Source organism: Acipenser ruthenus, chromosome 3, assembly GCF_902713425.1.
Source record: "Acipenser ruthenus chromosome 3, fAciRut3.2 maternal haplotype, whole genome shotgun sequence".
In the NCBI taxonomy this organism is placed as follows: Eukaryota; Metazoa; Chordata; class Actinopteri; order Acipenseriformes; family Acipenseridae; genus Acipenser; species Acipenser ruthenus.
The window spans coordinates 391,671-418,286 of record NC_081191.1 but is presented as its reverse complement, the minus strand read 5'-3'; the positions used below and the strand labels follow the sequence as shown (position 1 = coordinate 418,286).

Sequence of the window (26,616 nt, the reverse complement as noted above, 5' to 3'; positions counted from 1 at the left end):
TCCTACAGCAAGATAATGACCCAAAACATACCTCCAGGCTATGTCAGAACTACCTTAGAAGAACAAGACGGTAGGCTTCAAATCATGGAATGGTCATCACAGTCTCCAGACTTAAACCCCATTGAGCTGGGTTGGGATGAACTGGACAGAAGGGTGAAAGCAAAGCAACCTACAAGTGCAACACATTTGTGGGAACTTCTGCAACAGTGTTGGGAAGAACTTTCCGAACAATATTTGATTTCCATTGTAGAAAGAATGCCACGAGTGTGTTCGGCTGTTATATCTGCAAAAGGTGGCTACTTGATGAGTGAAAAATTTAGATTAAATTTTGTTAAACAAAACGATTCCATGATTTTTTTTTTATCTCCAATTGTTTATTTGTTCTATGCTTTAATTTCAGAGTACATTGAGACATTAAACTGCGTAAATTTCAATAAAAACTGGAAAAATGGAGGTGTTCTAAAACTTTTGACTGGGAGTGTGTGTGTGTGTGTGTTATATATATATATATATATATATATAAGATTTTATATAAGATTTCCTGGGGTTTTTTGGTTTAAAAAAAAAAATCTATACTGTTAAGAAACTTTTACTGTTGTGACATTTTTGCTAATAAAAAAATGCTGTCAAGTTTGTGTTTTATCGACCCTTAAAAATAACATTTTTGTTTATATAAAATACTGTTTTGATGAAAGTAAAAGGCCCTTCTCTAATAATGTTTCAGCTACAATTGAAACGTATCTTCTTCCTTTTTTAGAGGAAATGGTCCTATAGCTTCACACCCTCACTACGCTTCTCTGTACCCATCTAAACGAGCAACACCTGACCCCAGCTGTATCTTCATTAACAGATCGCAAACCCATCTAGACCAGCAACACCTGACCCCAGCTGTATCTTCATTAACAGATCGCAAACCCATCTAGACCAGCAACACCTGACCCCAGCTGTATCTTCATTAACAGATCGCAAACCCATCTAGACCAGCAACACCTGACCCCAGCTGTATCTTCATTAACAGATCGCAAACCCATCTAGACCAGCAACACCTGACCCCAGCTGTATCTCCATTAACATCGCAAACCCATCTAAACGAGCAACACCTGACCCCAGCTGTATCTCCATTAACAGATCGCAAACCCATCTAGACCAGCAACACCTGACCCCAGCTGTATCTCCATTAACAGATCGCAAACCCATCTAAACGAGCAACACCTGACCCCAGCTGTATCTCCATTAACAGATCGCAAACCCATCTAGACCAGCAACACCTGACCCCAGCTGTATCTCCATTAACATCGCAAACCCATCTAAACGAGCAACACCTGACCCCAGCTGTATCTCCATTAACAGATCGCAAACCCATCTAAACGAGCAACACCTGACCCCAGCTGTATCTCCATTAACAGATCGCAAACCCATCTAAACGAGCAACACCTGACCCCAGCTGCATCTCCATTAACAGATCGCAAACCCATCTAAACGAGCAACACCTGACCCCAGCTGTATCTTCATTAACAGATAGCAAATGCTTCTGTAAACTGCACCTCACTTAAACCGAGGTACGCACACTACGATAGTAGTGCTATCATTCCTGAAGAATTTCATTCTGGGTGCAAAAGTCATTGTAAACGTAGCCAATGATTTCCACTGCCAGTGATAATGCAGGGAAGTCTGTGTTAGAAATCTGGAAAAAATGCTCTGTTTCTTATTGGCTCATTCAATCATCGCTTATTACATCGTAATTTAAACATCAGACTAAAAGTATGTGCTACATACTGTGGGTATTTCTGTATGTTTGATGTATTGATCATTTTGTGTACTTGTTATCAATAACCCTAGATGCAAGACTGGATTATCCTCGAGTCTAATTGTCAGTGAAACATTCCCGCACAGGTGGTAGTGTGTTCCCTAGTACAGTGTATTATGTAAGGTTGTATCTGAACGTGACAGAAAGGAGGGGGGAAAAGGTGCCTGTAAAAAAAAAAAAAAAAAAAAAGAGTTTGTAAAATCCTTTAATTGCTGTTGTACCTAAAGGATTTTTTCAAGGTCTTTACTGTTTGTTTGTGTTTTTTCCCTTGCCTCTAGCATAATGTTTTAGTTCTGTACTATCTTTTACCACAGGGTGGCAGTGTACTACAGTAGTCTCCGGTAAGAGAACAGACCTCCGGAAGCAAGCCTTAACCGAGTGTTGTCCACAGACACAATATCAATCGTTCAATATGTATTGCATGACGTGACATGACCCACACGCACAACATATGAAACGCACAGAGTACGTAATAAAGGCAAAATGCAAGTGTATGTTGATAAACTATAACAATAAAGTAACAGACAAACTAACTGTCAATAAACTAAATCAGCGTTTCTCAAACTGGGTCCTGACCCAAAAGGAGGTCTGGTGATCACGAAAAATACTGACGTAAATTTAAGATTAGGACTTCTGATTTTCGATTTTAACCGATGAAACACCCGATACAAAAATGCAAACACTGCAAATGGTTACTCAATTCACGTGGACTTCACCCCTTTCCCATTAAAAAAATAAATAAAAATAATACTGCAGTACAAAGAAACTAACACAAAACCAGCTTTCACCAGTGCAACAGGACAGCGTCCCTCCTTCCTGATTTGAGGTCAGAGGTGGTGCGCTGCGTGGAAATCACAATACAGAACGAAATGATCAACTGAAAGACTGAATAATATAATCAGTGTTCGCAATGACAAGTCCGTTTTGAAAAGATGGAATTCAGAATAAATCATTTTAATTTATGTGTGAAGATGATGAGTTATCAGGTTACAAAACAGTACTGCATCCGTTGTGAACGAATCGCCATCGGTGTCAAAAAGGTGTTCTTTTAAGCGAAGTTCCTGTTCCTTTAGGCCAGTGGTGGCCAATACAGCAAACTGTGATCCATTTTGATGGATCTCAACGGGCTCCGCGATCCACCAGTAACCTATGTCTAAGAGCAACCAGAATTATCCCGGTTTTAAAAGGCATGTCGTATGCAGACAGGCTAAAAGAATTGAATCTATTCAGTCTTGAACAAAGAAGACTATGTGGCGATCTGATTCAAACATTCAAAATCGAGCAAGATGGGCTGAATGGCCTCCTCTCGTTTGTAAACTTTCTTATGTTCTCATGAGTCCAGAGCCCTAACCACTACTCCACACTGCTGCTCCAAGGGTTGCTGTACCCTAACTTAGTCACGTGCGCCTAAGTTTAAAAACAAAACCAAAAAAAAAAAAAAAAAAAAAAACAGACTTGCACTGATAATAATAATAATAATAATAATAATAATAATAATAATAATAATACAATCTTTGCTCAAATGTATTGTTGAATATCTACAGATCTTTTTTCCCCTTCCTTTCTTACATAACACTTGTGCAGTTCAGTACTTTTGCATCAACAAAATTAAAAGGGACAACTTTTATCTGCCTGGAGTGGTCGCATGCTCCTCAGAATGTGCTGCTTGCTGTTTATGGTAGCGGGCTGGGCCGCCTCTCCGCACATTGCGTGCGTTTTGAAGCACTGTGTTTAACGACACAAAAATAGGAGGAGTGGCAAACACTGTTGCAGCAGCAAAGGTTATTCAAAATGATCTAGACAGCATTCAGAACTGGGCAGACGCATGGCAAGTATTGCATGCAGGAAATAAAAATGTGCATTATAAATATCATATGGGAGATACTGAAATTGAAGGAAGCTATGAAAAAGACCTAGGAGTTTATGTTGACTCAGAAATGTCTTCATCTAGACAATGTAGGGAAGCTATAAAAAAGGCCAACAAGATGCTCGGATATATTGTGAGAAGTGTTGAATTTAAATAAAGGGAAGTAATGTTAAAACTCTACAATGCATTAGTAAGACCTCACCTAGAATATTGTGTTCAGTTCTGGTCACCTCGTTACAAAAAGGATATTGCTGCTCTAGAAAGAGTGCAAAGAAGAGCGACCAGAATTATCCTGGGTTTAAAAGGCATGTTGTATGCAGACAGGCATTGAATTGAATCTATTCAGTCTTGATCAAAGAAGACTACGTGGTGATCTGATTCAAACATTCAAAATCCTAAAAGGTATAGACAGTGTCGACCCAGAGGACTTCTTTGATCTGAAAAAAGAAACAAGGACTAGGGGTCACAAATGGAGATTAGATAAAGGGGCATTCAGAACAGAAAATAGGAGGCACTTTTTTACACAGAGAATTGTGAGGGTCTGGAACCAACTCCCCAGTAATGTTGTTGAAGTTGAGGATCCTTCAAGAAGCTGCTTGATGAGATTCTGGGATCAATAAGCTACTAACAATCAAACAAGCAAGATGGGCTGAATGGCCTCTCGTTTGTAAACTTTCTTATGTTCTTATACTTTCATGTTTGAACTTCTGGCTCCCTGTTAAATATGCAGTTTTGCCTGCCATCAGTTCCATTGCATCCTGATAAAACAGCGGTGGGCAATACGTGGATCGCAAAAGATTTTCGGTGGATTTCGGAACAAATCAGAACAAGCACTAGCATATATAAACATGCAACAGTTTTTGTTTCGTTTGATGGGCAGAGCCTTCTGTGTCGTCCTGTAGCACAGATGAAGATATCACAAGTGTCTGCATATGAGACTAACAAAATGCGTGTGTGAATTTTAATTTAGGCGCACGTATGCGACTAGAAATTCCTAAAGGTTGACTGTAAACAATAAACGTGATTTGTTTTTTTTTAAAAACCCTCACATTCGGATCTAAACTCGTAGCTCAATCGTAATGTACTCTGGGAATGTAGTTTATTGGTGTCCACTGCCCTCTGACACATTAAAAACTACAAATCCCATACGCCGCCAATTTCAATGATTCAGTGCGATGGCTACTCGTTTCCAGACAGTTTGTCAAACCAAGATGAGGAAAATAACAAATTCATATATGTCGGCGTCTTTACAAAAAATGAGCAATGCAGGTGTGTCAGAAGATGAAAGCGAACAGGGAACTTGGAGTTAGTTACAGCGTGTTCACCGTTAAATACAAGTTCAACCAACAGTGGCTAAAAGATTTCACCTGGCTTAAATTTGACAATGTTAAAAAGATCGATGTTTTGCACGTTTTATCAGGATGTAATGGAACCGATGGCAGACAAGACTGCATATTTAACAGGGAGCCAAGTTCAAACATGAAAATATATTAAACACAGTGCTTTACAACGGCACGCAATGTGCGGAGAGGCGGCCCAGCCCGCTACCAAACAGTTCCCTGTTCGCTTTCATCTTCTGACACACCTGCATTGCTCATTTCTTGTAAAGACGCCGACATATATGAATTTGTTATTTTCCTTATCTTGGTTTGACAAACTGTCTGAAAATAAGTAGCGATCGCACTGATAAATCACTGAAATTGGCGGCGTATGGGATTTGTAGTTTGTAATGTGTGATTAACAGTGGGCAGTGGACACCAATAAACTACATTCCCAGAGTACATTAGGATTGAGCTATGAGTTTAGATCCGACTGAGGTTGTTTTTTTTGTTTTGTTTTGTTTTGGTTTGGTTTTATACTTTGTTTGGCCATCGCTGCTTTTACAATGGGAGAAATCAATTTCACCACAAAGGAGATGTTTAGGAGGTATATACGCGGAGACTAATACTGTGTTAAAAAAAGGTGTTTTGAAAAATACCACAGAAGGAAATGTTTGTAGGCATCAGAGAAACAAGCTGCATGTCCTTTAGCCGCCAGAATTGGCCTGTTTTTTTATTATTATTTAAGGTGTGAGAAATGTATTTATTTACGTTCCTTCAATTGTAAACCCTAACTATTTCATTGCATTTGTAAGAGCTGTGATTTTGCATTATAATATTATTTAACAAGGTGTCTTGCCACCTGTGACTTGAATTTCAAAGTCAGTTTGTAATTTGTAAAATGAGATTGTCAGAGGAAATTAAAATGCATTTGTTTACCAAGTTTGACTTGAATGAATTCAGTAGAACATTGAATAACTGAAGTGATGTCTTGGTGGTAGGGTGGGTAAACATATATCTATATTAATCAATAGGTTTTTTATCTCAAGAAATCACGTTTTAATGTAAAAAAAAGTATAGATATTGGGGAAAACAGTAAGGTTTTACAACTTTGTTTGAACAATGAAAAAAGCGGTAAGTATAAGTTAAATAAGGAGATAAAATGAAAAACCACAGAGAAATACAATTTTCAATTTATTGTATGCATTTAGAAAGATAGCGAAAAACACCTGTCAAATTCAACACATCTTTATTGCCATATAAAAAAGTTAAACCCATTTGAGGTTAATATGTGGGTTAACTCAATTATTTTCACCATGGTAAATAGAAAATATTGTTTTGCGGATATGTTTTAATATCTTATAAAGACGTACTGATATCAGAATATCAGAGTAAACCTAGTTAGGGCTTGAATTTGATTTTTGTGTGCTGGGGGGATTTCCCCCCCTATGCTGCAGCCAATGGGGGGATTCTAAAATTTTAGGGGGGAACACTGGTGTTGCTTTAAAATAAGCTGCTTCCAGGAGACCTACAGCTGTTCATCACTGTGAGACAGCGCCCTCTCCATTGCTCTTGCCGTTGCCTGATGTGAAGTTTCCACTTCACTTTTCCTTTTTTAAAGCTGTGTTGTGTGTACTGCCACTAGAATGTCTCAATAATGTAGACTTTTTGTAAAAGCGGCTAGCAAACGTTACAGTTGCATAGAGACTGCAGACTGAACAGCTCATTTTAAACTCCAGCCATGGGTAAATCTTATGCCAGTTTGGCAGAAATGTACCTTTTTTGCCTTTCCCTTCACTGCTATCGTTTGTTTGTGTTGTACATTCTGCACTGTTTTCATTTAATGGCTCCTGCAAACTTTTTCTTTGCCTGCAGCAGAAGTAAAAGGTGCTTTTCTTTTTAACCAGCGCTCCATTTCTATTTTTTTAAGTGAAAGTCACCGCTTTCAAAACAACACCTAGACAGATTTAATATTGTTTTTTTTTTCAAAACTGTTTACTTACTGCAGGGTTACTGAGTTTCTATAATGCTTAAAGATGGCGACCGAGAATCACATACGAGAGAATAAAGTCTTGCGGCATTTAAAATATCGAACACTACTTATATTTATGCATTTATTTTATACAGAACTACTCAGAATGTGGCTCATAGTGCTTTCGTCACTGACACCCACTTCCTTAGAAATTGTTGTAGTGAAAAATGCACTGGAGTCTTAAAATATCTCTGCAGGATTTTCCTGCACTGAAAGTTACAGGTATGCGGTAGCAACTTGGAAAATGCACGATTCCCACGATTCTGCGCTGAAATTCAAGCCCTGCTTGTCCACATAATATTTAAAATGTAATTTCTATTCCATATTAATTATTATTATTATTTTATTTCTTCAAGCTAAGTAGGCAGAGTCCGGTTTGTGGATCTTTTACACCCCTCTCCAGCAGCTGCATGTAGGTGAGATTCTCGTGAGTGTTGGGGTCGAAAAACCCTTTGGTGTCATCGCTTGGGTCAGAGAGAATCAGACTCATCTCTTCATCAAAGTATCCCCGCTTGTAGGCCACCTCCACAGGCACACGGTGGCTGTTGATCGGGTCAATGATGCCCCCAGTGGCGATCTGAGCTTCCAGCAGGCGTATCCCGTGATCCTTTACTATCAGGTCTTTTTTCAAGGCTTGGAACAAGGAGATTGTATTCTTAGTGTAAGGATCAGTGTACCCAGTGACAGCCCTCTCTGCTGACAAGAGTTTCTGCTTCAGTTCTGTGCCCACCAGTCCTTCAGCCACTGCTTGTTCTACAGACAGCTTTTTATTCTTCACTGGGTCAATAAGAAATCCAGTTGCGGCCTGGGCTTCCAGGAGAATCAGTGCAGTGCCTGGTCTCAGAATTCCTTTCCTCATGGCCTGGTAGATACTCATCTTCTCTGTGGAGGACTGCACTAGCACTCCTGCAATGCTGTTGGTTCCTTGCAGGTACTTCTGCACTGATTCCATTTTGTTGACTGCTTCAAAAGTCACCATTCCTTGTTTCAGTTGATCAAACAGCTCCTTCTCAATGATTTTAGACACTAATAGCTGACTGGCTGTGACCTGTCTTCTGAGACCTTGGAATTTTGAGTCGGTTTCTGTTTTTGTGGTTGTTGTTGTTGTTGTCGTCGTGGTTGTTGTTTTAATACTCTGCTCAACCATGGTAATGATGGTCTCTGTGAATTGCTGAATTGTTAAACTTCCCGACTTGTACTGCTGCAGAAGCTCTCTCCTTTTCTCCTCGGTGATGTATTCAGAATAGAGCAGTTCCCAGATGGAAACTGTCTGGCCCTTGAACTTCCCTGCTACCCTGTTGGTTGTAGCTGACTTGAGGGCACTCTGCATTTGTGCATCATTGTAAACATACCGTTCTCCTTCCTTAACCAGGCTAAGTAAGCAGAGTCCGGTTTGTGGATCTTTTACACCCCTCTCCAGCAGCTGCAAGTAGGTGAGATTCTCGTGAGTGTTGGGGTCGAAAAACCCTTTGGTGTCATCGCTTGGGTCAGAGAGAATCAGACTCATCTCTTCATCAAAGTATCCCCGCTTGTAGGCCACCTCCACAGGCACACGGTGGCTGTTGATCGGGTCAATGATGCCCCCAGTGGCGATCTGAGCTTCCAGCAGGCGTATCCCGTGATCCTTTACTATCAGGTCTTTTTTCAAGGCTTGGAACAAGGAGATTGTCTTCTTAGTGTAAGGATCAGTGTACCCAGTGACAGCCCTCTCTGCTGACAAGAGTTTATCTTTCAGTTCTGTGCCCACCAGTCCTTCAGCCACTGCTTGTTCTACAGACAGCTTTTTATTCTTCACTGGGTCAATGAGAAATCCAGTTGCGGCCTGGGCTTCCAGGAGAATCAGTGCAGTGCCTGGTCTCAGAATTCCTTTCCTCATGGCCTGGTAGATACTCATCTTCTCTGTGGAGGACTGCACTAGCACTCCTGCAATGCTGTTGGTTCCTTGCAGGTACTTCTGCACTGATTCCATTTTGTTGACTGCTTCAAAAGTCACCATTCCTTGTTTCAGTTGATCAAACAGCTCCTTCTGAATGATTTTAGACTCTAATAGCTGTCTGGCTGTGACCTGTCTTCTGAGACCTTGGAATTTTGAGTCAGTTTCTGTTTTTGTGGTTGTTGTTGTTGTTGTCGTCGTGGTTGTTGTTTTAATACTCTGCTCAACCATGGTAATGATGGTCTCTGTGAATTGCTGAATTGTCAAACTTCCCGACTTGTACTGCTGCAGAAGCTCTCTCCTTTTCTCCTCGGTGATGTATTCAGAATAGAGCAGTTCCCAGATGGAAACTGTCTGGCCCTTGAACTTCCCTGCTACCCTGTTGGTTGTAGCTGACTTGAGGGCACTCTGCATTTGTGCATCATTGTAAACATACCGTTCTCCTTCCTTAACCAGGCTAAGTAAGCAGAGTCCGGTTTGTGGATCTTTTACACCCCTCTCCAGCAGCTGCAAGTAGGTGAGATTCTCGTGAGTGTTGGGGTCGAAAAACCCTTTGGTGTCATCGCTTGGGTCAGAGAGAATCAGACTCATCTCTTCATCAAAGTATCCCCGCTTGTAGGCCACCTCCACAGGCACACGGTGGCTGTTGATCGGGTCAATGATGCCCCCAGTGGCGATCTGAGCTTCCAGCAGGCGTATCCCGTGATCCTTTACTATCAGGTCTTTTTTCAAGGCTTGGAACAAGGAGATTGTCTTCTTAGTGTAAGGATCAGTGTACCCAGTGACAGCCCTCTCTGCTGACAAGAGTTTATCTTTCAGTTCTGTGCCCACCAGTCCTTCAGCCACTGCTTGTTCTACAGACAGCTTTTTATTCTTCACTGGGTCAATAAGAAATCCAGTTGCGGCCTGGGCTTCCAGGAGAATCAGTGCAGTGCCTGGTCTCAGAATTCCTTTCCTCATGGCCTGGTAGATACTCATCTTCTCTGTGGAGGACTGCACTAGCACTCCTGCAATGCTGTTGGTTCCTTGCAGGTACTTCTGCACTGATTCCATTTTGTTGACTGCTTCAAAAGTCACCATTCCTTGCTTCAGTTGATCAAACAGCCCCTTCTGAATGATTTTAGACTCTAATAGCTGTCTGGCTGTGACCTGTCTTCTGAGACCTTGGAATTTTGAGTCGGTTTCTGTTTTTGTGGTTGTTGTTGTTGTTGTCGTCGTGGTTGTTGTTTTAATACTCTGCTCAACCATGGTAATGATGGTCTCTGTGAATTGCTGAATTGTCAAACTTCCCGACTTGTACTGCTGCAGAAGCTCTCTCCTTTTCTCCTCGGTGATGTATTCAGAATAGAGCAGTTCCCAGATGGAAACTGTCTGGCCCTTGAACTTCCCTGCTACCCTGTTGGTTGTAGCTGACTTGAGGGCACTCTGCATTTGTGCATCATTGTAAACATACCGTTCTCCTTCCTTAACCAGGCTAAGTAAGCAGAGTCCGGTTTGTGGATCTTTTACACCCCTCTCCAGCAGCTGCAAGTAGGTGAGATTCTCGTGAGTGTTGGGGTCGAAAAACCCTTTGGTGTCATCGCTTGGGTCAGAGAGAATCAGACTCATCTCTTCATCAAAGTATCCCCGCTTGTAGGCCACCTCCACAGGCACACGGTGGCTGTTGATCGGGTCAATGATGCCCCCAGTGGCGATCTGAGCTTCCAGCAGGCGTATCCCGTGATCCTTTACTATCAGGTCTTTTTTCAAGGCTTGGAACAAGGAGATTGTATTCTTAGTGTAAGGATCAGTGTACCCAGTGACAGCCCTCTCTGCTGACAAGAGTTTATCTTTCAGTTCTGTGCCCACCAGTCCTTCAGCCACTGCTTGTTCTACAGACAGCTTTTTATTCTTCACTGGGTCAATAAGAAATCCAGTTGCGGCCTGGGCTTCCAGGAGAATCAGTGCAGTGCCTGGTCTCAGAATTCCTTTCCTCATGGCCTGGTAGATACTCATCTTCTCTGTGGAGGACTGCACTAGCACTCCTGCAATGCTGTTGGTTCCTTGCAGGTACTTCTGCACTGATTCCATTTTGTTGACTGCTTCAAAAGTCACCATTCCTTGTTTCAGTTGATCAAACAGCTCCTTCTCAATGATTTTAGACACTAATAGCTGACTGGCTGTGACCTGTCTTCTGAGACCTTGGAATTTTGAGTCGGTTTCTGTTTTTGTGGTTGTTGTTGTTGTTGTCGTCGTGGTTGTTGTTTTAATACTCTGCTCAACCATGGTAATGATGGTCTCTGTGAATTGCTGAATTGTCAAACTTCCCGACTTGTACTGCTGCAGAAGCTCTCTCCTTTTCTCCTCGGTGATGTATTCAGAATAGAGCAGTTCCCAGATGGAAACTGTCTGGCCCTTGAACTTCCCTGCTACCCTGTTGGTTGTAGCTGACTTGAGGGCACTCTGCATTTGTGCATCATTGTAAACATACCGTTCTCCTTCCTTAACCAGGCTAAGTAAGCAGAGTCCGGTTTGTGGATCTTTTACACCCCTCTCCAGCAGCTGCAAGTAGGTGAGATTCTCGTGAGTGTTGGGGTCGAAAAACCCTTTGGTGTCATCGCTTGGGTCAGAGAGAATCAGACTCATCTCTTCATCAAAGTATCCCCGCTTGTAGGCCACCTCCACAGGCACACGGTGGCTGTTGATCGGGTCAATGATGCCCCCAGTGGCGATCTGAGCTTCCAGCAGGCGTATCCCGTGATCCTTTACTATCAGGTCTTTTTTCAAGGCTTGGAACAAGGAGATTGTATTCTTAGTGTAAGGATCAGTGTACCCAGTGACAGCCCTCTCTGCTGACAAGAGTTTATCTTTCAGTTCTGTGCCCACCAGTCCTTCAGCCACTGCTTGTTCTACAGACAGCTTTTTATTCTTCACTGGGTCAATAAGAAATCCAGTTGCGGCCTGGGCTTCCAGGAGAATCAGTGCAGTGCCTGGTCTCAGAATTCCTTTCCTCATGGCCTGGTAGATACTCATCTTCTCTGTGGAGGACTGCACTAGCACTCCTGCAATGCTGTTGGTTCCTTGCAGGTACTTCTGCACTGATTCCATTTTGTTGACTGCTTCAAAAGTCACCATTCCTTGTTTCAGTTGATCAAACAGCTCCTTCTCAATGATTTTAGACACTAATAGCTGACTGGCTGTGACCTGTCTTCTGAGACCTTGGAATTTTGAGTCGGTTTCTGTTTTTGTGGTTGTTGTTGTTGTTGTCGTCGTGGTTGTTGTTTTAATACTCTGCTCAACCATGGTAATGATGGTCTCTGTGAATTGCTGAATTGTCAAACTTCCCGACTTGTACTGCTGCAGAAGCTCTCTCCTTTTCTCCTCGGTGATGTATTCAGAATAGAGCAGTTCCCAGATGGAAACTGTCTGGCCCTTGAACTTCCCTGCTACCCTGTTGGTTGTAGCTGACTTGAGGGCACTCTGCATTTGTGCATCATTGTAAACATACCGTTCTCCTTCCTTAACCAGGCTAAGTAAGCAGAGTCCGGTTTGTGGATCTTTTACACCCCTCTCCAGCAGCTGCAAGTAGGTGAGATTCTCGTGAGTGTTGGGGTCGAAAAACCCTTTGGTGTCATCGCTTGGGTCAGAGAGAATCAGACTCATCTCTTCATCAAAGTATCCCCGCTTGTAGGCCACCTCCACAGGCACACGGTGGCTGTTGATCGGGTCAATGATGCCCCCAGTGGCGATCTGAGCTTCCAGCAGGCGTATCCCGTGATCCTTTACTATCAGGTCTTTTTTCAAGGCTTGGAACAAGGAGATTGTCTTCTTAGTGTAAGGATCAGTGTACCCAGTGACAGCCCTCTCTGCTGACAAGAGTTTATCTTTCAGTTCTGTGCCCACCAGTCCTTCAGCCACTGCTTGTTCTACAGACAGCTTTTTATTCTTCACTGGGTCAATAAGAAATCCAGTTGCGGCCTGGGCTTCCAGGAGAATCAGTGCAGTGCCTGGTCTCAGAATTCCTTTCCTCATGGCCTGGTAGATACTCATCTTCTCTGTGGAGGACTGCACTAGCACTCCTGCAATGCTGTTGGTTCCTTGCAGGTACTTCTGCACTGATTCCATTTTGTTGACTGCTTCAAAAGTCACCATTCCTTGCTTCAGTTGATCAAACAGCCCCTTCTGAATGATTTTAGACTCTAATAGCTGTCTGGCTGTGACCTGTCTTCTGAGACCTTGGAATTTTGAGTCGGTTTCTGTTTTTGTGGTTGTTGTTGTTGTTGTCGTCGTGGTTGTTGTTTTAATACTCTGCTCAACCATGGTAATGATGGTCTCTGTGAATTGCTGAATTGTCAAACTTCCCGACTTGTACTGCTGCAGAAGCTCTCTCCTTTTCTCCTCGGTGATGTATTCAGAATAGAGCAGTTCCCAGATGGAAACTGTCTGGCCCTTGAACTTCCCTGCTACCCTGTTGGTTGTAGCTGACTTGAGGGCACTCTGCATTTGTGCATCATTGTAAACATACCGTTCTCCTTCCTTAACCAGGCTAAGTAAGCAGAGTCCGGTTTGTGGATCTTTTACACCCCTCTCCAGCAGCTGCATGTAGGTGAGATTCTCGTGAGTGTTGGGGTCGAAAAACCCTTTGGTGTCATCGCTTGGGTCAGAGAGAATCAGACTCATCTCTTCATCAAAGTATCCCCGCTTGTAGGCCACCTCCACAGGCACACGGTGGCTGTTGATCGGGTCAATGATGCCCCCAGTGGCGATCTGAGCTTCCAGCAGGCGTATCCCGTGATCCTTTACTATCAGGTCTTTTTTCAAGGCTTGGAACAAGGAGATTGTCTTCTTAGTGTAAGGATCAGTGTAACCAGTGACAGCCCTCTCTGCTGACAAGAGTTTATCTTTCAGTTCTGTGCCCACCAGTCCTTCAGCCACTGCTTGTTCTACAGACAGCTTTTTATTCTTCACTGGGTCAATGAGAAATCCAGTTGCGGCCTGGGCTTCCAGGAGAATCAGTGCAGTGCCTGGTCTCAGAATTCCTTTCCTCATGGCCTGGTAGATACTCATCTTCTCTGTGGAGGACTGCACTAGCACTCCTGCAATGCTGTTGGTTCCTTGCAGGTACTTCTGCACTGATTCCATTTTGTTGACTGCTTCAAAAGTCACCATTCCTTGTTTCAGTTGATCAAACAGCTCCTTCTGAATGATTTTAGACTCTAATAGCTGTCTGGCTGTGACCTGTCTTCTGAGACCTTGGAATTTTGAGTCGGTTTCTGTTTTTGTGGTTGTTGTTGTTGTTGTCGTCGTGGTTGTTGTTTTAATACTCTGCTCAACCATGGTAATGATGGTCTCTATGAATTGCTGAATTGTCAAACTTCCCGACTTGTACTGCTGCAGAAGCTCTCTCCTTTTCTCCTCGGTGATGTATTCAGAATAGAGCAGTTCCCAGATGGAAACTGTCTGGCCCTTGAACTTCCCTGCTACCCTGTTGGTTGTAGCTGACTTGAGGGCACTCTGCATTTGTGCATCATTGTAAACATACCGTTCTCCTTCCTTAACCAGGCTAAGTAAGCAGAGTCCGGTTTGTGGATCTTTTACACCCCTCTCCAGCAGCTGCAAGTAGGTGAGATTCTCGTGAGTGTTGGGGTCGAAAAACCCTTTGGTGTCATCGCTTGGGTCAGAGAGAATCAGACTCATCTCTTCATCAAAGTATCCCCGCTTGTAGGCCACCTCCACAGGCACACGGTGGCTGTTGATCGGGTCAATGATGCCCCCAGTGGCGATCTGAGCTTCCAGCAGGCGTATCCCGTGATCCTTTACTATCAGGTCTTTTTTCAAGGCTTGGAACAAGGAGATTGTCTTCTTAGTGTAAGAATCAGTGTACCCAGTGACAGCCCTCTCTGCTGACAAGAGTTTATCTTTCAGTTCTGTGCCCACCAGTCCTTCAGCCACTGCTTGTTCTACAGACAGCTTTTTATTCTTCACTGGGTCAATAAGAAATCCAGTTGCGGCCTGGGCTTCCAGGAGAATCAGTGCAGTGCCTGGTCTCAGAATTCCTTTCCTCATGGCCTGGTAGATACTCATCTTCTCTGTGGAGGACTGCACTAGCACTCCTGCAATGCTGTTGGTTCCTTGCAGGTACTTCTGCACTGATTCCATTTTGTTGACTGCTTCAAAAGTCACCATTCCTTGCTTCAGTTGATCAAACAGCCCCTTCTGAATGATTTTAGACTCTAATAGCTGTCTGGCTGTGACCTGTCTTCTGAGACCTTGGAATTTTGAGTCGGTTTCTGTTTTTGTGGTTGTTGTTGTTGTTGTTGTCGTCGTGGTTGTTGTTTTAATACTCTGCTCAACCATGGTAATGATGGTCTCTGTGAATTGCTGAATTGTCAAACTTCCCGACTTGTACTGCTGCAGAAGCTCTCTCCTTTTCTCCTCAGTGATGTATTCAGAATAGAGCAGTTCCCAGATGGAAACTGTCTGGCCCTTGAACTTCCCTGCTACCCTGTTGGTTGTAGCTGACTTGAGGGCACTCTGCATTTGTGCATCATTGTAAACATACCGTTCTCCTTCCTTAACCAGGCTAAGTAAGCAGAGTCCGGTTTGTGGATCTTTTACACCCCTCTCCAGCAGCTGCAAGTAGGTGAGATTCTCGTGAGTGTTGGGGTCGAAAAACCCTTTGGTGTCATCGCTTGGGTCAGAGAGAATCAGACTCATCTCTTCATCAAAGTATCCCCGCTTGTAGGCCACCTCCACAGGCACACGGTGGCTGTTGATCGGGTCAATGATGCCCCCAGTGGCGATCTGAGCTTCCAGCAGGCGTATCCCGTGATCCTTTACTATCAGGTCTTTTTTCAAGGCTTGGAACAAGGAGATTGTCTTCTTAGTGTAAGGATCAGTGTACCCAGTGACAGCCCTCTCTGCTGACAAGAGTTTATCTTTCAGTTCTGTGCCCACCAGTCCTTCAGCCACTGCTTGTTCTACAGACAGCTTTTTATTCTTCACTGGGTCAATGAGAAATCCAGTTGCGGCCTGGGCTTCCAGGAGAATCAGTGCAGTGCCTGGTCTCAGAATCCCTTTCCTCATGGCCTGGTAGATACTCATCTTCTCTGTGGAGGACTGCACTAGCACTCCTGCAATGCTGTTGGTTCCTTGCAGGTACTTTTGCACTGATTCCATTTTGTTAACTCCTTCAAAAGTCACTTTTCCTTGATTCAGTTGATCCACCAGCTCCTTCTCAATGATTTCAGCCTCTAATAGCTGACTGGCTGTGACCTGTCTTCTGAGACCTTGGAATTTTGGATTTAAACCAGGCTCTCCATTGCTGTACTGCTTTTCACCCATGATGCCTGTCAGATGGGTATCACTCTTTTCTTGGTTTGCCATTGTCTCCTTTAGTTCAGAAATGTGGTCTACTGTTTTTATTTTTCTGCAATTAAACAAAAAGATGGATAAAATTAGAAACATCCTGTTTATATATATATATTGTGAGGAAGCAGGTGGAGTGAGACAGCAGGGAGGGGGTTAAATCCTCCCTGCGAGAGAGAAAAGATGTGCGAATGCACATTGGTTTAATTTAGTTTGCTAATTGCTTTATTGTTTTGTGTAATTGTTTTGTTATTAATGATCATCCGCACCTGGGCATTATTGGAAATTAGACCCAGGTGCGGGCAGTTTAAAAGGAGAGCAGTAAGTCTGCTCAGGGCTGCTGAGGAGAAGGAGGCAGACGAGGTGCTCTGCTTCCCAGCAGTCAGAGAGAGCGAGAGAGTTAAGAAGTAAGTGCGGTACTAAACTGTTGTTTTGGGTGGACAGGGAAACGGCTTAGCCGTCCTGCGTTAGTTAGGTTCCTGCGTGTGTAGTTAGTGCTCGATAAGAGCTAGGTGTTTGTTTTGTGTTTTTGTTTGTATTATTAAAAGTGCGCGGAAGCGCTGAACTCTATTTCTGTGTCTGGGTCAATTCTTAAAGGGGCAACGAACCCGAGTGGGTCAAGTCTTTCACAATATATATATATACACAGTATATATATATATATATATATATATATATATATATATATATATATATATATAAACATCCAGTTTCTATATAGATATGTAATACATATCGAAACATTGATCAGCTGGCTCTTTGAGCTACAGGTATATACAGTATATATATATATATATATATATATATATATATATATATATATATATATATATATATATATATATATATATATATATATATATTATATACTGTGTATTCACATACACACACAGTTGTAGTCCAAAGTTTACATACCCTAATGGAATTTTATAATTTCTCAAAAATAAATAATTATAGGAAAAACCTTTTGTCGTAAAAGTTTTGCTTTTGTGGATGAGGAAAAAAAATACAAGAAACAGATGTCTAGAATTATTTATTTCAGCAATTTTTTTTGCAAAACCCCAGAAATGTTTTACAAAAAGATTGCTGAAATAAATAACTGTAGACATCTATTTCTTGTAACTTTTTTCCTCATCCAGAAAAGCAAAACTTTTGCTTCAAAAGATTTTTCCTAAAATTTCTAGAAATTATACATTTCCATTCGGTATGTAAACTTTTGAATACAACTGTATATACATATTTATAACAGAGCTTGGAAAAATAACAACCTCTGATTTCTTTTTAAGTAAAGGCTACTTTTTTATCTTTTTGGTAAGAAACTATATCTGCGCAACAACTGTAGATAAAGCATTCCGTACTGGAAGGCACACAGTTATTATTATTAATGTATATCACTGACATAAACCCAACAGGATGTTGTTTTGTTGTTTACTTTAGTTCCTGAGAAGAACATTTGCCATGGTTATTAATGAGGTGTACTTGTCAGTGCGTGTTATTGTTTTATGTAAAACCTTGAGATCCTGTCAGTTAAGAAAAGGCTTAATGCAAGCTTGTTTTAACGTTGTCTTTATTACGCTGGCCAGCAACCCACGCTTACAACTATGTTGTCATATTTTTGACCTCTAATTAATATATATATATATGAATCAGTCCATAGAGATTCTGGTATGTGATTGGTTAAAACATCATCACATGCCCAAACATTTATCCAACTATGGACCCATGTCACGGCAATAGTTTTTTAGAAACTCCCTTAAATTACATCATCACGCTGAACATACTTCCTCTGCACCCCAACAAAACAAAATTCCTGACAGATCCACTGAACAGCGATTTTGTGACATAACAGAAAAGGAATTACAAAATATACTACAAAACAAAGATGCTACAACCGCTAAAGTCGTCATAAAAAGTTTGCTGTCAGTGTTTTCTGACTTCCTAAAATTCAAAGAAACCTAACTCACTGATGTAAACAAATACGACGCTCAGCAACTGAACAGACTCGATCTCTCAGGTTAACCCTGAGTACTAGCTGGCATGCTGATAATCACTGAGTATGAAAATAAGAATCTCCTCTCCCATGCAACATTAGGGCAGCACTGTGGAGTAGTGGTTAGGGCTCTGGACTCTTGACTGGAGGGTCGTGGGTTTAATCCCAGGTGGGGGACACTGCTGCTGTACCCTTGAGCAAGGTACTTTACCTAGATTGCTCCAGTAAAAACCCAACTGTATAAATGGGCAATTGTATGTAAAAAACTAATGTGATATCTTGTAACAATTGTAAGTCGCCCTGGATAAGGGTGTCAGCTAAGAAATAAATAAATAAATAAATAAATAACCCTGAGTACTAGCTGGCATGCTGATAATCACTGAGTATGAAAATAAAAATCACCTCTCCCACGCAACATCTCTCAGGTTAAGGAGGCTGTGTGGTCCAGTGGTTAAAGAAAAGGGATGGTAACTAGGAGGTCCCCGGTTCAAATCCCACCTCCATTGCACATTGTGTGACCCTGAGCAAGTCACTTCACCTCCTTGTGCTCCGTCTTTCGGGTGGGACGTAATTGTAAGTGACTCTGCAGCTGATGCATAGTTCACACACCCTAGTCTCTGTAAGTCGCCTTGGATAAAGGCATCTGCTAAATAAGCAAATAATAATAATAATAATAATAATAATAACCCTGAGTTCTTCAGGTAGCTGAAGAATTACACTGTACTTAATAATAATAATAATAATAATAATAATAATAATACATCATTGAGAATGTACTAAACAATCACAGATTCAGTCTTTAAACTTATAATGTCAGCGCCCTCTCATTCACCAGCTGAGGTTCCTTTACTTCCAGCTCAGGTTCAGTTAAAGGTGGCTGCTGTATCCTGCTATAGAGATTGCACAATCTCAGTCATGTGTCTTGGAAAAGCTTAAAATCAACATGACCTTTTAAAAACGGAATGACCGTATCTCTTTGGAGGGAGTTGTTGACTTTTGAATGACACAGTGTGCAGCATGCCTGAGCCTGCTGTGTAGAACCTGGGTGTACACTATGGAGCCGCCATGCTGTTGAACTTTCCAGTAATCTCCCACGCACATTTTAAGAATTCTTACTGGAAGGTAACAAAGGAAAATCTCTCAGCTTGCCAAATTGATCTGTTTGGTTGTTTGAGTGAATTCACTGGAAGACATATTCATGCAATTGTGTGCAGTATGTATAAACAAAAAAAGCATGATTATAACCATAGTGAGATGAAGGATTCATTACATTTTAACACAGGCATTATTACCACACTTCTCAATGTCCCTTTTTGAGATACAGTATTGTTTTTACACTGGAAATGGATAGACTTCTCTTGTGTAATAGATTCAGTTTACTTTATGCATCTCAGACTTTTTAAACTGTAATGAAAACATTTCAAACTAACTAGACTATGTGTCTTGAGACTGCAAAAAAGTGTTAAATATAAAGGACTATGAGAATCAATGTTTACATTTCATAGACAATAAAGGGTTGGGTGTGGGGTTATAGGGAAATAAACGTATATGTGCTCAGCTACTGTATAGAAGCCAATAGAGATGCCAATAGGCATGTTACTGAAAAAAATAACTTATTACTCGTTATTCGTTTTCTTCAGAAAAGAGTAAAATAATGTCCTTACTTATTACTCACTGTAATAAAAAAGTAACGTTATATTACTTGTTATATTTCTTTCTCTCGTCTTCTGCGAAACAGTTGTTGTGACTGTTTACTTTTTAACCATCCATCTGGTAATTCATTTATTAACTCTGCCAAACAGGTTTTTAAAATGTGTGTAGTATAAATACATTTCATTTTTTGCTTATAAACATAATGTACTTTTTAATGTATATTTCCTGACTTTCAATAATTTTGCAGTATGAAGAGAAAATCCTACAAATGTTATAATTCAATAAAACCACTAATAGCAAATCAACAATAACAAACCAAAAACAAAAAAGGTCTCTAGAAAAACTAACTATATGATGATAAAGCAGTAAACGTAAAAACTAACTATATGATGATAAAGCAGTAAACATAAAAACTAACTATATGATGATAAAGCAGTAAACGTAAAAACTAACTATATGGTGATAAAGCAGTAAACATAAAAACTAACTATATGGTGATAAAGCAGTAAACGTAAAAACTAACTATATGGTGATAAAGCAGTAAACGTAAAAACTAACTATATGGTGATAAAGCAGTAAACGTAAAAACTAACTATATGGTGATAAAGCAGTAAACGTAAAAACTAACTATATGGTGATAAAGCAGTAAACGTAAAAACTAACTATATGGTGATAAAGCAGTAAACGTAAAAACTAACTATATGGTGATAAAGCAGTAAACGTAAAAACTAACTATATGGTGATAAAGCAGTAAACGTAAAAACTAACTATATGATGATAAAGCAGTAAACGTAAAAACCACTGTGTAAGCAAGCAAACAAATAAATAAAAGTGGTGTGTACAGTCAAGTAAGCCTCTCGACCTTGTCCTATTAAACTTCAAAATACCCAAAATGCCCAGTCTCTATATGGTTGGGACAGTACCGATTTCCTAGCAAATGTCCCGCGTCCCGATGCATAGAAAGAAAGTCCCGATATTTACCCATAGAAAAAAAAATTAGAGTTAGTGAAAACCACACGCTGTGCTCTTCGTGCGGCTGACACATCTGCTGATCACTAACTTATACAAAGGTAAGAACGCTTCATTATGTCTATTTTTACTGTCATGATGGTCGTGTCGTGTTGAGTGGGGGGTGTGGGGGATACGTCTATTATGATAATGAGTGATTTTTCCACATGACTGGAGAAGCTGGCTGACTGGAGAAGCTGGCTGACTGGAGAAGCAAGCTGGCTGACTGGAGAAGCAAGCTGGCTGACTGGAGAAGCTGGCTGGCTGACTGGAGAAGCAAGCTGGCTGGCTGACTGGAGAAGTAGGCTGACTGGAGAAGCAAGCTGGCTGGCTGACTGGAGAAGCTGGCTGACTGGAGAAGCAAGCTGGCTGGCTGACTGGAGAAGCTGGCTGACTGGAGAAGCTGGCTGGCTGACTGGAGAAGCTGGCTGACTGGAGAAGCAAGCTGGCTGGCTGACTGGAGAAGCTGGCTGACTGGAGAAGCTGGCTGGCTGACTGGAGAAGCAAGCTGGCTGGCTGACTGGAGAAGCTGGCTGACTGGAGAAGCTGGCTGACTGGAGAAGCTGGCTGACTGGAGAAGCAAGCTGGCTGGCTGACTGGAGAAGCAAGCTGGCTGGCTGACTGGAGAAGCTGGCTGACTGGAGAAGCAAGCTGGCTGGCTGACTGGAGAAGCAAGCTGGCTGGCTGACTGGAGAAGCTGGCTGACTGGAGAAGCAAGCTGGCTGGCTGACTGGAGAAGCTGGCTGACTGGAGAAGCAAGCTGGCTGGCTGACTGGAGAAGCTGGCTGACTGGAGAAGCTGGCTGGCTGACTGGAGAAGCAAGCTGGCTGGCTGACTGGAGAAGCTGGCTGACTGGAGAAGCAAGCTGGCTGGCTGACTGGAGAAGCTGGCTGACTGGAGAAGCTGGCTGGCTGACTGGAGAAGCTGGCTGGCTGACTGGAGAAGCTGGCTGGCTGACTGGAAGCTGGCTGACTGGAAGCTGGCTGACTGGAGAAGCAAGCTGGCTGGCTGACTGGAGAAGCTGGCTGACTGGAGAAGCTGGCTGGCTGGAGAAGCTGGCTGACTGGAGAAGCTGGCTGACTGTTTGCTTAAAAGGGAAATCCACTTTTTGTGTGTGCTTGTGTGTGTGTGTGTGTGTGTGTGTGTGTGTGTGTTATATAGGAACATGTAACACACACAAACATGTTCCCTTTAAGTGCCATGTACCTGCTGAAGCAAACATACCATTTACTTGTTTATTTGTTACTTACTGCCTGTAAAATATCTTACATCCTGCCTGGACCAGGACAGAAACAGAATTAATACTAATGATAATGACAGCGATAATGATAACTAATGATATAATTATATACAACAAATTCAAATTAGAAAAAGCTTCAGTACTGTCAGCCAATCGGCTTCCAGCATTAGCGTTACGAGCAGTAGATGCCCATTGGAACATCTCAGCACCAACTGCAAATCAAATTTAAAATCAATCCGCTTGTACACCGTTTTTATGAGTTGGGGGTTGAAAAGCTAAACAGAAAAGTAAAACAAAAAAATTTTGAATAAAAAAAATTGTTTTTCTCGTTATATGTGCTTCATCCTTGTTTTTTAATAATAAAAAAAAATGTCCAGGACTATTTTCTTAGAATGCCGTTACTCTGCGGAAGGGTACCCAAGCCCGTCATTATTGAGACCTCTTTTTTTAAACTTTGAAGTGTTTTGCTTGGAGGTCTATGGCATACAGTACGCTATATAGTGTTAGTTTTCTGTTGCTCTTCAAATGCAAATATTTTTACTTGACATGTCTAGTTTGGCCGCTATGGTGTCCCAGGTGTCTTGCTTCTTGCGTATCCTTATAATCTGGACGGGACGTATCATACAGTCTTTCGTTCGCCATCTCTCACTGTACATAGTGCAGATAACGTAACACAACAACACTTCAGATGATTGGTCTACATAAGAAAATAAGAAAGTTTACAAACGAGAGGAGGCCATTTGGCCCTTCTTGCTCGTTTGGTTGTTAGTAGCTTATTGATCCCAGAATCTCATCAAGCAGCTTCTTGAAGGATCCCAGGGTGTCAGCTTCAACAACATAAGAACATAAGAACATAAGAAAGTTTACAAACGAGAGGAGGCCATTCAGCCCATCTTGCTCGTTTGGTTGTTAGTAGCTTATTGATCCCAGAATCTCATCAAGCAGCTTCTTGAAGGATCCCAGGGTGTCAACTTCAACAACATTACTGGGGAGTTGGTTCCAGACCCTCACAATTCTCTGTGTAAAAAAGTGCCTCCTATTTTCTGTTCTGAATGCCCCTTTATCTAATCTCCATTTGTGACCCCTGGTCCTTGTTTCTTTTTTCAGTCAAAGAAGTCCCCTGGGTTGACATTGTCTATACCTTTTAGGATTTTGAATGTTTGAATCAGATCGCCGCATAGTCTTCTTTGTTCAAGACGGAATAGATTCAATTCTTTTAGCCTGTCTGCATACGACATGCCTTTTAAACCTGGGATAATTCTGGTTGCTCTTCTTTGCACTCTTTCTAGAGCAGCAATATCCTTTTTGTAACGAGGTGACCAGAACTGAACACAATATTCATGGTGAGGCCTTACTAATGCATTGTAAAGTTTTAACTTGATTTAAATTCAACACTTCTCACAATATATCCGAGCATCTTGTTGGCCTTTTTTATAGCTTCCCCACATTGTCTAGATGAAGACATTTCTGAGTCAATATAAACTCCTAGGTCTTTTTCATAGTTCCCTTCTTCAATTTCAGTATCTCACATATGATATTTATAATGCACATTTTTATTGCCTGCATGCAGTACTTTACACTTTTCTCTATTAAATTTCATTTGCCATGTGTCTGCCCAGGTCGTTCGCGGGTAAGGAGACGCAGCTGCAGCGGGTTGCAGGTTCGGGTCGGGTGCAGGTCTTATTAAAGTGACACTTGGAATATAAATGTGCTGAATTATGTAAAATAGCAAGTGGAAAAGCATTATACAAACAGACCAACACATACATTGCTAATGTAGGCAGAAGTTTAAAGCCTTCCACCTGTGTTGAGAGTAAAAATAAATAAATAAACGAATAATTTGATTAACCCTAATTACAATGGAGAGATTATCTTTATATGTATTAGAACACCCATTGCTTCTATTGTTTTGATTTGTTGTGATTATGAAATCAAACCCCTGGAATTGAAAATTGTCAAAATATGCAAATTAGTGATTGCCTAATTTAATTGATGACTGTGGCAGGAATGGCTGAGACGTGACGTCAGGCAGAAGCAAGAAGGTAAACAAACCAGTACTGCAGATTGAATTAAGTGACGCGGCGCGCCGTTTTTATTAACAAAAATAAATACAATATTCAAACAAAAACAAAAAAAAAGGTGTAAACAAAACAAATAACGCACACAAAATATACGATCAATGATCAAGGTCAGGCTGGGCAGTAGCCTTCACTGATCCTGGAATTATTTTTAAGTCTCGTTTTCACTGTCTCGTTTTCACTGTCTCGTTCCTCTCGCTCTCTCCGCTCCAGTAAAACACCCCACCTGGAACGGAGAGTGCCGCACGTTTATATGCAGGTGACCATCTCCCGATTTAGTAATAAATTAATCACTTAATTAAATCGGGAGATGGACACCTTCTGCACGAGTTTATTAATTACTACTGTGGATGGGGCTACCCATCCACGCTACAACAATCGTCTACGCCGTCAAAATGCAAAATAATAACAAACCCTGCAGCGCTCGACGTCATTTAAAATACATGAACAAACACACAATAACATAGGGGCGGAGGGGGGACCCCTTTCTGAAAATAAATAAACAAATAAATGTACACGGCACCTCGCCCTGTTACAATGACTTTAATACATATAGGGTCCTATGGAATCCGTGTTAACGAGAACACAGACAGAATCACCTGTAGTACTTTGTATTTAATCACATCCTGATGTAACTATCACTATTTAATCATATCCTGATGTAACTATCACTATTACCTGCTGTATTATTGAATTGTGGTTTGTCAAACTTGTACTTTACTTGAACAAAAGTTATTGTATTTCTTGCTCTTATTGTATTACTTGTATTGTAACGCTTGAAATGTTTTTGCCTACGATTGTAAGTCGCCCTGGATAAGGGCGTCTGCTAAGAAATAAATAATAATAATAATAATAATCACTGAATCATAAGAACAGCGCAGAATTAAGAGTGATATGGGGGGGGGGGGGGGGCAGTTAGTTGCTGTAGCTGGGTCCATTCTGTAAGGGATAAACAACGAGAAGAGTTGAATCCGTGAAAATAATTCACTGTTTGAGTGCGTTAAATAAATGCAATTATGGAAAATAAACAGAAACATTTTTTAAGGACTTAAACAATTAGATTACGCTGTAGACTATGGCAGTGAAACCACTTGCTCAGCAGTAAATACAGAATTGATCAATTTCAAAACGAAAAGTTACGAAACTTTTTTTTTTTTTTTTTTCCTACTGGGCTCCCTGCCTATCTGTTCCCTTTGGAGTGCCCCACACTGCACTGAAATAAAAACTACAACCCGTTTTTAAAGTTCACAATACTATTTTCCAATACAATTAGATAAAACAATACTCTTAATCCAATGAACACCAACTCCAACCAAATGGAAAAAGCAGAAGCCTGTAGGGTTACGTTTTTGTGTTGTTCATGGGTTCATTTAAATAAACCTCATTACATTTTTTAAAAACGGTAAAAACAGAAATCAGAACAAAATAACATGGATTCCACAGAGCCCTACACACAAAGCCACAAATGATAAAATGCATGCAACCTTTTAGAAGCTGTTTAAGCTGCCTAATTAAAGTACAAAGTGGTCGAACCTTTTCACTGATTGATTACTGACTGAAAATTTAACTTCTCACACCCAGAGGTTTTCATACAGGTATGAAAATTATAATGAATTTGCATGCTACTGTGTGTATATTTATAGTTAAGTAGTTTGTTTGTCTTTTATGTTATATATAAAAAATGTTTTTTAAGCAGAATCTATAGTACAAAAGACCGGGCAATAGAACTGACTAAACTCTATAGTATTTAAATTATTCTAACCCTTATACAATAAATCACTTGATGGGCACAGAAGAGTCCTGTGTGGATCGTTTGGGGTCAGTTTTTATGAAAGTGGTATAGAAATATAACAACATACCTTTAAGAGATGAGACTCAGGCTTTCCCACTGCAGACTCTGTCTCAGTGCCTCAAGAGAAACGTGAAGGAGAAACTGTGGCTTTGCTCCAGGGCTGTGCCAAATAATTAGGCAGCGAGTCCAGTGTGCTTTAATACTGAAAGACTCCACCCCACCCCCATCCCCACCCCCACTGGTATGTCATTAAAAACATCTTTTGCCACCAATAACAGTGATAGCCACTATCTTGAAAAACTCCAATCACACCAAAGAACAGACTAGCCTGTCGACCTGGGTGTGCACAGTGACTGCTGCATTCACTGGGGTTAGACTGACAGACTACCCTGTCGACCTGGGTGTACACAGTGACTGCTGCATTCGCTGGGGTTAGACTGACAGACTATCCTGTCGACCTGGGTGTGCACAGTTCTTTGACTGTAGTGGGGTAAACAGAGGAGACTGCCTTGTGGCACTGTAAACACTCTGTGGCTAGTATGGGGAATCA

At 41.4% G+C, this 26,616-nt stretch overlaps 1 protein-coding gene across 1 annotated transcript; it reads right to left on the bottom strand.

The window, feature by feature from the left end:
* Positions 1-6,174: 6,174 nt before the first annotated feature.
* Positions 6,175-26,253, bottom strand: LOC117435818 (epiplakin-like). Its single transcript, XM_059010041.1, has 2 exons — positions 26,134-26,253; positions 6,175-16,366 (listed from the first exon to the last, which is right to left on the bottom strand). Exon 2 carries the CDS (start codon positions 16,321-16,323, stop codon positions 7,369-7,371), a length of 8,955 nt encoding a protein of 2,984 aa, XP_058866024.1. The 5' UTR covers positions 16,324-16,366; positions 26,134-26,253; the 3' UTR covers positions 6,175-7,368.
* Between the last annotated feature and the right edge of the window lie 363 nt (positions 26,254-26,616).